Below are 13,280 nucleotides of genomic sequence, written 5' to 3'. Positions count from 1 at the left end.
TTTTTCTTTTATGGAGGATAAATAAGCAAAATTCATATTCAGCCCAGCACCTGCTGAGGCTGTCAGCTGTAGTGTTTGTCATATTTCAATCAAAGCTGAAGCCAGCCAGTCATTTTTATACTGCACAATCCCTACATACTCGAGGACCAGAATTAATGAATTAGCTATTGATTAAATTCCACTCTAGCAAATCCACCGTGGCAAATAAATGAACTACCCGGGGCACGTGTAGGCCACGGCCAGACATGTCCGGGCAATCGATCAGTGGTTAGTATTCTTTTGGGATATAAGAACAGCTGATGATAATATGACATGTAGGAAAAGGCAGTGTAGAAACAGAGTGTGTTTCTGGCTGAGCAGATTAGAAAACAGGAAGGCATTTTGATCCTTTTGCATTCATGTGTTATGACATATTTAGTCTATATATAATAGCAGAAACATGCATAAGTGTTTGCAGTAGAGACAATACAGACAAAGGCATACATAAGTTAAAGCCAAGGGCAAAAGATGAGATCCTGAATTGAGTTCTTATCATCAAACAAGCTTTGACTATATCTGTGTGCGTGACAGAAAAATAGCAAGCTTAATTTCACCCTTATATGGAGACAAATGCTGAATTCAAGCAAAATGTAGAAATGATAAACAGCAAACAAAAGTTTTTAAGAGATTGGAGGAGCAAATCCATTCTGCTGGCCATTTCTGAAGGCTCAGATGTTAGATTTCTGTTATTTTAAAAAAGATTTCTTCTTGTTTCTACAAAAGAAACACTGCTAATGAGCATACTCCATCAGAAGGGTAATAAAATCACACCAACGATAACATACACTAGGCTAACTGTTTTATTGTTGGTGTTATTTTGATAAATACACTGGCAAGTGTGGTTTTAGTCTGTCTTTTGGAAAATATTAACTCCCAAAGAAGCTCTGTATACGTTATTATTCGGCTGCTTCTGAAAGCTGCAAACCTGATATTCCTTTTACAATTAAGAACTTGGTCCATGAGTGTGGAGGAAGTGGAGAGGCAGAATGCAAACAGTTCTTCAAGGAGACACAGATATGCATGCCTTTTAAGATAGCTTATTAATTCTTACTGTTGTGATGGGTGACTTTTTTTCCACAATTACTTGAAATTTCCATTATCAGCATTGCATTGCTCCTTGAGCATTAATCTTCCTCTTCTTAACTGACAGCAAGGTGTGATAATTTTCATTCCTCTAGAACTCTTCCTTTTAACTAGTTCCACTTACGCCTTCTTTACTATCACAACACAGTGACCAATAAATGGGTATGTACAATCAACCAAGGGTAAGATTTCTGCAGTTGTTCATTTGGCCAAAAGCTCCCAACACCAAAAATTACGATCATGAACAAATATTTTAGAAAGGTATACCAAATTCTTTAATGCACCTTATTCAGTTGAGAGAAGACAACCTTACATTTGGTCTCCTATTCCAGCCACCAATAGCTGTGATATATGAAAGCCAACTATAGCATTGTACCTTGAGCCAATTACGTGAATAATGGGTGCTGACAGCTGCTTTGGCTCATCTTCCACAGTTGTAATCTGGGTCCCATTGCTTCTCACGCAAGCATATACTGTGCAGGCTTCAATCTGATGAAGAAGAACATGAGTTTCAAATATTCAGCTGCAGAAATTATCCAGCTATGTTACCTACTTAGTCTTTTCTCTCCACACAAGATTTTCTTCTTTTCTACTTAACAGATTCCATATAGATGGGAAAATACACAACTTTGAGATAAACTTATCTACCACAGACACTGTTTTGTTGCTCATCTTCCTACACCTTTTTCAAAAACAGATGTACGTGCAGCCCTCTGATAGTAATTGCTGTTTTGTATTAAATTAGCATCAACAGAGTTGCAGTGAATTTGTATTTCTCTATATACAAGCAGAATCCGGTACATAACACTAAAAAAAAACGTCTAACTGTAGTACGATGGAGAGACTATAAGCTACTATACTTGAGCAAGTCACTTCAGTTTCCTACACCTACCATGCATTCTGACATGAAAATAAGGACAATTTTCCTTAATACATTCTATTCCTTCCTTTATGTCTGTTCTGGAAATTTTTGTTAATGGTAAAAAACATAAATCTAAATCATATACTTTGTTATTACCAGTAAGATGCATATGCATCCAAGACAATATTTTTTCCAGAACAAGAAGAAAAAGAACCAAAAGAAAAAAAAAAGAACAGTTTATTTTGTTTTTAGCTATTAAATTGATGCAAATATTGGTCCAGTATACAGACTAGGGGAGTGGAAGAAAAGAATAATTAACATCACAAGCAACAGAAGGTGGCCATGGTAAATTAATATAGAGGGTCCATAAGTGTGGCAGTACTTTGAATTTGCATTGTTATTGAGAAAAGACAAATGTGTTTCCAAGTAGCATTCAGAAAGTCATATGTGTATTCATGGATGGAGGTTTGCTGTTTCAGAGGGGTTGGAACACAGAAATCTGTTACAGTGTGCCTGTCTGTGATATTTATTTATGGCATGTAGTAACTGGATGCAAATTTTCAGAACAGAGTATACATGGTTACTACTAAGTCCTTCTCATATATAACACAAACCAAACCTGAATGAAATAGACAGGAATAATTACAATTAAATATCAAACTACATTTCTTGATTATGTATTACTACAATTTAAAGATAGAGAGATATTATTTATTCTTTTTTTTTTATTCTGCCCACAACATTTTGTCTTTCAGTAGACACCTGAATAGAGAGGCAAAGATAGAGACAGAGAAAGGGAAAAGCAAAGAAAACTCTTGTAATTATTAACAGCATAAAAAGTACTACTATGATTTCAGGGCTTAGCTCTGCTTCCTTCTTAGAAGGATGAGGAGAAAAAAATGATAAAAGGATGACAAATGCAATATCATTACTTCTCTGTGCTGATATATTATGCATGCCTGATGTTTCTAAAACAATTGCAATTTTCTTTTAATGAGTAGGAGTAGAATCTTTGCCTCTTTGTAATATATGTTGGGGCTTTGCTAATGCTGTAGCATAGAACATTTAGGGGAAAGTAAATGGAGTTTTGATGGTATGAAAAAAAGAGACAATGGAAATTTGTATTACAAAAGGTGTACACAGACCTAAAATATACTGAAAATAAATTTTTGCCTTGTACATATATATACACACACGAGTGCAAATATATTTCCATATGCATATAGAGAAATTCATGAAACAATATTTATCTTGGAAGTACATATATTTTATGTAAAATTAACGTATGCTACACAAGACAGAAAAGATGTTCTAACCTGTATATCATATATAGTGAATGGAGACAAATCTGCTAAAAGAAAAGACCCGGGTTCGTTCATTCCAGTCTTGTACTGCTTATTATTTACATAGACAGAATACTCTGTGACAACACCGTTCGGGTTTGAAGGCGATGTCCAGATGACACGTACAGCTGTACTGTTGATGATGACAACCTCTGGAGGGAACATGCCCTCAGGCTCTAGAAATAAAGGAAGAAACTGAATAAACTCCAGCTGTCTCTGCAAAAGCACTTGTTTAACCAAATGCAGATTAGTATTTAGGTTTAGCAAAGGGTTCACTGCTTATCTGCTTTCCTCTGATGAAGTTATCACAGTCTGTAGTCTTCCGTAAATTGGCTTATTATACTCTCAGTTAGAAACCATGAGAACTGATGGTAAAATGCTTTATACCACCAGCGTAGTGTCAATCATCAGTGGTATGTGGCCAGTGAGATATGATGATAAATTATTCACCCATCTGCACTGCCAATATAAAAACATTATTTTTATGTCTTCCCCAATCCCAATCTTTCCAAAACTGAGAAAAACAGAGAATTTTGCTTTTAAAGCAAAACCCGAGACCAAAACACTTTGTCTGGTGGAACGTGATTTATCAGCCTTGTAGCTCAAGCAATATGAAGCAATATGCAATATTGTCATTATGTAAATGGTTTTGAATGTTGATTACTATAGGTAATGATGAAATCTAACACTTACTAAAAAAAAAAAGCCTCCCTTAGCGTTAAATTACACAATTATCTAAGCATGTCAGAAATAACCATGCAAAGACCTATTTTTATCATAAGAACCCATCTTTACCAGCTGAAAAATCGCCCTTGCAATCGATTCTATTTTATAAACAAAAGGTGCTGACCTTTGGCATCAGAAAGGAAATGGAATCCTCACTTAAAGTGCTTTGCTAATGACCTGGAACACTTGCTTCTGAGGTAATGATATTATAATGCTTATAATGAGACTTTATAAAGCAAAAAGATTAGAAAGACCATTCCAAACACATTTCAAATTCACAATTCTCCCCCTCCTCTCCAACATCCGTACACTTGCTAACTGGCATAGAAATGACTCATAAAGAAATCTTCTCGGAGCCTGAACTTACACCTAGAGTTTCTGGTGACTTAGGAAAGGTCCTGTGTTTGACTGTCATGTCAAAAGCACACCGCTTCACAGAGCAAATCTTTTTTAAAAAAAAAACATTAATTGTTTTTAAATTCCACCATTTATTGATAGGAACTCACTTGCAAACTTAGTGTACACAGATAGTAGTATATAGGAGAAGATGAGAACAAACTGGGTTAATATCTGCTATTAGAGCTTTTGCTTCCGTCTCAGTGGGACCTTTTATTGATCTACCGCATGATGACAACCAGCACTTAAGCGCTTTAGCGTTTTAGCCCTTTTTCCTTTTATACCGGAAATTTTATAATGGAAGGATGACTGATCTCAACCCTAACAAAAATCAATCAACTTCATTCTCAGATTTTAAGCCAAGTGGCATTCACTGCTAACCAACCTCCATCTGAGGTAGTCACATGCACGACTTCACTGCTGATGCTGTGGACCCCGTTGAAAACTTGAAAAAATATCTGATACTCTGTGCTGGGCTGCAAATCACCAATGACTGTAGAGTTTTCATCAGCCTGGATCCTCAGAGATCTCCTATCAGCAGTAGAATTCAAGAAGAGGATGTAATATGCAACATCTCCTTGCAAATCTTGTAGTGCTAAGAAAAGAAAGGAAAAACATTGGAAGATCACATGGAAATATTTTGTAGGCTTCTGTAATTGATGGACAAAAAGAAGTTTCTTATCAACAACATTTATTTTGAAGACAAAAGTAAATTTTATGCTGACTCTCCTTATTAAAAAAGAAATGCAAAGATTCCATCAAGTGCTTATGCATTTTCAGTCTTATAAGCAGAGGTACAGAATGCTCTTCCAAACTTGTCAAACCCACTAATAGTCCATCACTCCACCTAATACTGGATAAAACTTTCTTTCTCTAAGCATCCCTACTGATGACAATGGAATCTGTGAAGTAAAGAACAAATTAATGGGTGAAACCCACCGCTAGCAATGGTGCACAAACTTTGCATCTCACCACTACAAAAGGATAGCTTTCACTCAGGTTGAAGGATGAGAGCAAAATCAGATTACTCTACAGCACTATTTTAAGATCAAAACTTCAAGGTTTTTTTTTCCCCTTTTTCTTTCTTCCTTCCAAATAAAACAAAACAGAAAGTATTGAACTCCTGTAACATTGACCTAGCCAAGGGGAATGAATGTGGGCAAGTGCCTATGTTTTAAATTATAGTTACATTCAACTTTACACAGACAGCAGTAAAAGGCCATAGTGAAAATGAAAATCCATGCATTACTATTCTAGAACCATTGTGATAGCGTTTACATGTAAATCTGTAATAAACTTAGAAACATTACATTTATAGGGGGAAAAAAACCCCTCATATTTCTTCCCAAAAGGTATTTTGCCTAGTAGTAGTTTCCCTAGGGCAAGGAAGAGAACACAGTAGCATTTTCTGGCTACATGTGGAAGAACATTCATTGTTCTGAGCTAGATGGGTAAACAACAATTCCATGCAACTTCTTCATTTTAGTTAACTTAGATTTGGTCTGTTATCTTATCTGTCCTTTGCTGATCCCTTTAATTTCAGATCTGATCAAATGCAACTGCTCTTCCAGTAGGCATCAAGATGAAAAGAATAATTATGACAAAAATTTTAACCACTAATACATATTGTTTTAGATGACACGCTGTACCACTGAACAGGTAACTCATAACTCAGCTGACTTGAAAATAGAACACTGGCATTGTTAAAAGTCAAAAATATATTTTCAGATTTAATACTGCATACTTTTTTGGCAGAAATTCTTAATCAAGAGTGATATGTTATTTCTGTTTTCACTGATACAGATAGTTCTAAATCCTTAAAAGTCAGAAACTGCCAGCAGATTTTCCAGAAAAAGAAAGATAGCAAGGCAACTTATGTTAAGGTCTTCCAAGTTCCCAAAGAAAACAAGAAAATTATTTAAAAACTAATAATGTGGAAAACACAAAACTTGGGTATATGAGATAGTTAATTTGCTTATTATAACATAAAGTAATGAAATATGATAAGGAAATAAGGTTTTCAAATAATGAATGGCCTTGTCTTGATGTTTAACCTTTGCATTCACAAACAGATATGGAGGAAATTTCTAAAGTATGAATGAAAATGAAACCAGATTGCATTACCTACATCTAGAAGGTCAGAGGTTCAGATTACTAAGGTAATGAAACTTCAGTGAGCTGCTTCACATCTATTACATTTGTCAGTTTTTATAAGCGTGCTTACTTCAGGCATGCAATTATAAGATAAAGAGACTACATTTGTTGCAATTCACCATCCAGGCCTTATAAAATCATTTGCATGCAAGTCATGAAGAAACTCCCCACTGCTGTACTGGCAGATCAGCTGGAGAAAGTGGCTAAATTTGTTTTAAGGAGCAGACCAAAAAGACAGAAAAACAGGATCCTCTCATCCCGAAGGAATGTATATGTAAATTTTCATACAAAGAGATTAAATACACCAAAAAGACAAACAGATGCTGTGTACTACTTCCTTATAGATTTCTCATGAGCTTGCATTAACTATTTCTGCACTTCCACTAGTCCCATTCTGCAGAAATAGCCTATAACAAATACAAACATGACTGAAAAATAGCAAAACATGCATGTTTTTTTTCCCCTCTTTCTTTCCTCTCCTTTCAAGGACACTTAGCTATATTATAAATCAAGACAAGGACTGTGTTTCCTACGAGAGCAAGGCAGACCAGCATAAGTGATGGCAGCTTAACATCTCGTTATAGGAATAAATACTAAGCACACTTACTTGGTTTTGACCATTCCACTTCTACAGCAGTATGATTAACTGCACGTGCAGTGAGGACGCTTCCTCTCTCTGGTAATCCCGCTAATGTAGTAGCTATCACTTCTTCACTTGATGTATATCCTACCTCATTGTGTACTATGAGCTTGTACTCATACGTTGTGTACCTAAGACATTTTAAAAATAATTAAATGGAACAAAAAATGCCGATGTACAAAACATTTGCTATAACCCTCCTGGCTGTGCCAAAATTTTGTTGTTTCTTTTTTTTCCCCCTGAAAAGTGAAGCTGCATTGTTTGCATCAGCGAAGAATCTTTGAGAGTTGTCTGTCTTTTGGAAAAAATTCAGCAACATTAACATGGTAACAAAAAATAAAACGCACAGTTTCACTTCATAGTTATAGCTTCTGAGGTGTTGGGAGATTATAGCTCAATTCAATATGTAATTACAGCAGTGGCAAGCTGCCAAAATTTGGATCAGAATTTAATCAAATGAGGCTTTTTTCCTCTTTTGGGAAACCCATTGATTTTAACTTCCAGAGTCTCATTTGTAAAAGTGATTCACCACACAGCCAGGACTCTCCCACTACAAAAACATCCAAAAAAAAAAAAAAAAAAAAGGATAAGAATGCAAACCCAGTTTATAAAGTATTTTTCTTCAAAACTATATATATTCAACTTAAACAGATTTATTAAGTATCACATATATATTTAGTAAACCAAGTGACTGTCACTCCCTAATTTCTCCTCTCACTCAATGGCATATTAAAGTATCTTAGAGTGAGATTTCATCTCAAAATTACTTTCCTCATAAAAAGCCTCAAACAAAACTGTGCAATCACAAAAATACAAGATCATCTTGTTCAAATTTTTGCTGAAGCCTCGTCACTTTGGAATAATTGTCTACAAATACAATGAAGGAACATACAGTAAATGCCTAATATTTAGAGATTTCTCTGCAAAAACAAAAAGCCACTTACACTGTACTTTTACTTTCTCTTTTTACTGCTTCACTGCAGCACCCTATTTTATGCAACCATCCAGTCTGATTTTCAAAAGAGCTAAGCTTTAACAGGCCCACTGAGAAGAAAGCAAACTAATGGGAGCCGACTAGCTCCAACTGTAGTGATAAGTGCGCTAGAAAAACTGTGACAACATATGTTACATATCTTAGAGTTTTCCTCCCTGCATTTTCTGTCCCTTGTGAACATATCATACAGGTTTCTTGGATGTTGCAGTGCTCATGCAATCAAAAATGAATGGGATCCAATGTTGACATTTTAGGATGAGAGATTGAAATTGATTTTGGATCCACATTTCTAAAGATGAAAATAAAGACATTTGGATTAGCCTGTTAGAAATGAAAAAGCCATTTGAAGAAATCATTGTCAAAATAGACTTCTGTCAGGAATATAATAAAAATTCACTAATTCTGAGACATGCTTAAAACATGAACAGAAACATGCAAAATAGATACTGATATATGTGGGTTTTTTTTTTTTTTTGTTTTTTTTTGAAAAATAGTTTGAGTCTCTATAACATCTTCTCCCCAGCCACAAACTCTTCCTGACTTGTCGACTGCAGAAATGGCAGGGAAGCCAACATAGCTTGAGGCTACAGAACCCTCCCCAAGAGGAGTGTTCGGGTGTATCTGAGGGTTAGGCACACTTTTCCGGCCATAGCCCATGACACCCAAAAGCTCCTTGTGCCTCACTACTTGTCACTGAGACCCTATTAGGTCTCATTGCCCTCTCAGAGCTACTGGCATAATGCTGCACACATTAGCACATTAGCTCTGCTGAATGAGCTAAATTAAAAAAAGAGGAAACATACAGAATTTAAGACACGGTTTAAGAAAGAAATGGACACTTTGGCAGGACTGGGTTAAAGAGCAACTCCACAAACAGTTAATCCAGTGGATGAAAATGAACAGCGACCTTCAGCAAGTAGGCAGTGACAAGCCAGAAGTGGTAACCCTTGGCTTGGATTAGCCCATACAACACAGTCAGGAGCACAGGTCATATTCTGCTGGTAAGAATCGGGCTCAGGAGGGATGCCTTAACTTTGAGATGGGGAAACTAAGGCAGATCAAGAGCAAATGCCTTGCTCTGTATCACACAGTAGGTCCACAGCATACTGAGAGACAGAACTCACCACTCCACTTCCCCACTCGCAACACTCTGCATTTAACTGTGATGAAGCTAGCCCAAAGCTGCCTTACATTATATCTGCTGAGAGTGTACTAAATACTGCCACTGGCTATGGAGATATTAAAACAATCATTAATTTGCACTTTAAAAACAAGTAAAAAAACAATGCTGACATCAAGTTTCAAATGTATCCCGACTAGGACTTCTCAAATATTCATTCTGCCTATTGCCTGACTTTGCCAACACACCAATCTAGAGCAGGTGTACACATACACTGTAAATGGTTTAACTGCATGAGCATATCAATGATAAAATTTCACAAGATCTTTGTTCTCATTTGGATTTTATAGCAATATATGAAAACAAAATATATGAAAGATTCAAGAATGACAGAATAATAAATCCCTGCATATTAGAGTTGTTAATAGCATAGATGATGACAGAAAATATTTCATTACATAATTAGTATGGTCACAACATAAAGACACAAGAAATACTTTGAACTATTAAACACACACTATACAAAATACCAGCATTTGTTTTTATAGTTTTTGTAATCTCACCTGCTAAGACCCTTATCTTCATAAAACCACTGAGTTCCTGAGTAAACATTGTGCCACAGATTTAAATCTTCAGGGGGATTTGATGCAAGTGGTTGCTGGATTTTACGTCTCAGGAGCTCATATCTAACACAAAAGACAAGCAGAACACCAGGATTATCTCAAATAATGTTATTACACAAAAAAAAATCAGGTTTTTTTTAAAGCCACACATTATTTTGTTTTTACAGCTGCAAAGTTTCTGAGATAAACATTCTTTCTAGTGTTTCATGATTTAAAACATTCAATTACTTAAAAAGACTACTTTGAAAATGGAAAATGAAGCACTTTCATTTGAAAGAATGAGTGTTTTTAATGATTTACAAATTTTAAACTTGTGAAAATGCTATGAAGCTTAAGTCCAAATAGCCTAGTAACAGTGTCTTATGTACACTTGACTGATGTCATCCAACATGCACAGACTGTTCCAGCATAGGAAATGACAAGGTCTCTCTAGCAAATGTACTGAAATATATAGCAGTTATATTACTGTTTTACTCGTAGCAGCATGTTAAGAGTGTATTTATATTTAACGTATGTTTGTAAATAATTACAATGTTAATTACAAGTGACAGACAGTCATGGAATGAGTTAGCCCATCCATCTGTAGAGCTTAGTGAGGCACCTTTGTATTTGGGTAGACGTTCATGATGTGAGCTTGAAAGACCAAATTATTTCATCCTGGTTTTATTTGGCATCTGAAGTTGTATTCCTGTCTCTGCTCCAAACAGTAGGCCACCTAAGGCCCATCTTTCATCAAGTGAGCCAAGAAACTCTCCGATTCAGATAGCATGTCTTCCCTCCATTCCGCATTACTCACTCTTTGTCATCTTTCATGCAAAAACCTCATGGAATTTAACAAAGATTAAAACTCTTCATGTCTAACATTATATTTTGCATTCCCTAATCATTCTAAGGATTAAATAGAAAACTATATTCTAAATGAAACAAAATTATAGAGAGTTGTTTAAAACCTTCTAAGATTATTATTCTTTATTAAATTCCACAGGACTTTTCAATAGGACTTTTGTTTCAGTTTGAAGGCAGTGTTTTCTTTCATAAGGCACCAGATATTTCTTTATTTCCTAGCAGTTACAGAACCACTTGGAATTGCTTTGACTGGTGAGTTGCAGTTTTAATCAAACTATAGTTACAGCAGTATTTCCACTGATGCCCAGCAAGTTAGGGCCATATGTGTATTTAGTCACTTAAATATGCAACTCGATTTCCTGAAATCCTGAGCTATGTATCCCACCCCAGCTGGAAAGGTGTTATCTTTTAAAATCTCGTCAAAAGTATGTGGACACTCAGGCAGATCTTAAGGACTCTCACTTCAAGCTCTTATTTCTGAAAATATTTCCCTCTGTGTTTAAGCATTCTACAGAATGCTTAGCCTTGATGATGTTCACCATCCCGTGTTAATGATTTTTCTGACCATTGGGTTCATGTGTAATTCGACTTTCATCTTTTTTCTGTTAAAATCACCTCCAGTGTGATGAGGAAATGTTGTACAATATCATTCCAGATTTGAGACTCTGAATTAAGTAGGTATTTAATAGATACTGCATATAGTGATTCTGCACTGCTTCACAAGCAGAAGTCTACTGAGAAGCTGTTTTACAAAAGAGCTGAGAATTCCCATGCTCCATGGAAACTTGGATGTATGAGTGTGACTTCCAGCCAACTCCCCCTTCATTTTAGAGAATAAACCTCAATACGTGTAAACAAGCATTGCACCACTGACCTTAGTGATGCTAAACCAAGTTACTGTAGCACTTGGAAGTGAAATGTCAGATATTAAATAATAAAAACTAATTAAACTGTAATTTCATCAATTCAGATGTTCAGATATTCAGACAACTTCATACCCCAAGAACAACTCTCACATTAGTGGTTCATCAGTGTCAACAGAACCCAAAGACAGAACATTACAGTTTTATTAGGAATAATCCTGGCATATTCTGTCCAATATAATTCATAGACAAGTCATGAAAAGCATCAAAATCTTTTTGAACACTGAATGGTGATGGAGTGTAAATCACCCCCACTGGCAGCTGCTGCTGCTACTCTGCTTGCGGCAGACTTCTTGCTCCATCATGCTGTACAGAGCAGCTGCTTCAGTGGTTGTTCTTGTTGAGGGCAGCACGGCACACCATGAAGGAAATGAAGTTTGCAGATGTAGGTCGTGCTGAATTACTTCAATAATCTATGGTAAAATGGTCATGTTGTTAACCTCAGAATAACAGAGACTGCTTTTCAAAAACTTCAAATTTTACTGTACGGTAATCATCATTTCATTCAGTTGTAGTGTGCCCTAATTAAGCCTGAAGAAAGAGTCAAGCTACTGTGGTATAATAATACACGCAACTGAAACAGCATTACGTGATAATTATTGAACCCATCAATGCATCTGGAAGAGCACTACTAACCAGAACATATGGAGTACAGAAATGTAATTCCATGCACAATGTTTCACAATACCTTAAAGCACTGGAATGAAAGATTTCAGTCTGATGTTTTTTATTGTGTGTATAAATATATGCTTGTCTTCATAAATTTTTTTTCACTCAAACACACATTTGTATATACTCAATAATCATAAATTCAAATCAGGACCCCACACCATCATTCCAGACAAATGTCAGAAAACATGCCTTTCTCCAGTTCCTGTGGAGCAATCCAGGCTGCTTTACCCAGCACTTCTTTGCATTTCTAGTTTTTAGCTCTGCCCACAAACTTGTAGCATTTTAACTTTTCCACTTTTCTCACATGCTTATTCATTTACAATTCATTCATCAGTTAAGTTCTAAAGCTTATTTCATGTCATCACACTACCAAATGGGCAATTTCTCTTCATCTGGAATAACCCACACAGAGTACTGGATGTGCTGAATACTCGTGTTCACAGAGATCTCACACTTTGTCTTTTTGTTGGTACAATGTGTTGCCTGAACTCAGCACGAAAAAGTGGCTGGTGCTGCAGCCCACAGCAGTTATGGCTTTGTTAAGATCCTGTGTTTGCTCCTTCTAGCTCTTCAGACAGAGCTGCTCTGAAACATTTAAGATTCTTGACTCTGTTCTAAAAAGTAAATTCCATAGCACAGATGCCACACTTGCACAAAATAAGTGCAAAAAGATTCAGATCTCCCTCTAGAGATAACCACTTTACATGAGTCCACTCATGACTCCTGAATCCTAAAGAAGAACTTCTATAGGTGAGGAGAAATAAGAGATCACATTATAAAGTTTGCATCCTCTAGATTTTTCTGAGTCAGATTTAGGTAAGGAGAAGAAAGCTGTCATCTTAGTTGCAACAGAAAACTT

General features: G+C 36.0%; 1 protein-coding gene across 1 annotated transcript in view; it reads right to left on the bottom strand.

Moving 5' to 3' along the window:
- Positions 1–13,280, bottom strand: part of USH2A (usherin) — a 409,459-nt gene that overhangs the window by 112,608 nt on the left and 283,571 nt on the right. Inside the window, exons 42-46 of the mRNA XM_013949903.2 lie at positions 9,921–10,043; positions 7,211–7,374; positions 4,835–5,044; positions 3,301–3,503; positions 1,499–1,611 (exon numbers count right to left, since the gene is read on the bottom strand). Coding sequence (XP_013805357.2) covers positions 1,499–1,611; positions 3,301–3,503; positions 4,835–5,044; positions 7,211–7,374; positions 9,921–10,043 — 813 coding nt within the window. The remainder of the gene's footprint in view (positions 1–1,498; positions 1,612–3,300; positions 3,504–4,834; positions 5,045–7,210; positions 7,375–9,920; positions 10,044–13,280) is intronic.

This window comes from Apteryx mantelli, chromosome 3, assembly GCF_036417845.1.
Source record: "Apteryx mantelli isolate bAptMan1 chromosome 3, bAptMan1.hap1, whole genome shotgun sequence".
Classification (NCBI taxonomy): domain Eukaryota; kingdom Metazoa; phylum Chordata; class Aves; order Apterygiformes; family Apterygidae; genus Apteryx; species Apteryx mantelli.
The sequence above is the reverse complement of the archived record's forward strand: the minus strand, read 5'-3'. Positions and strand labels throughout refer to the sequence as shown.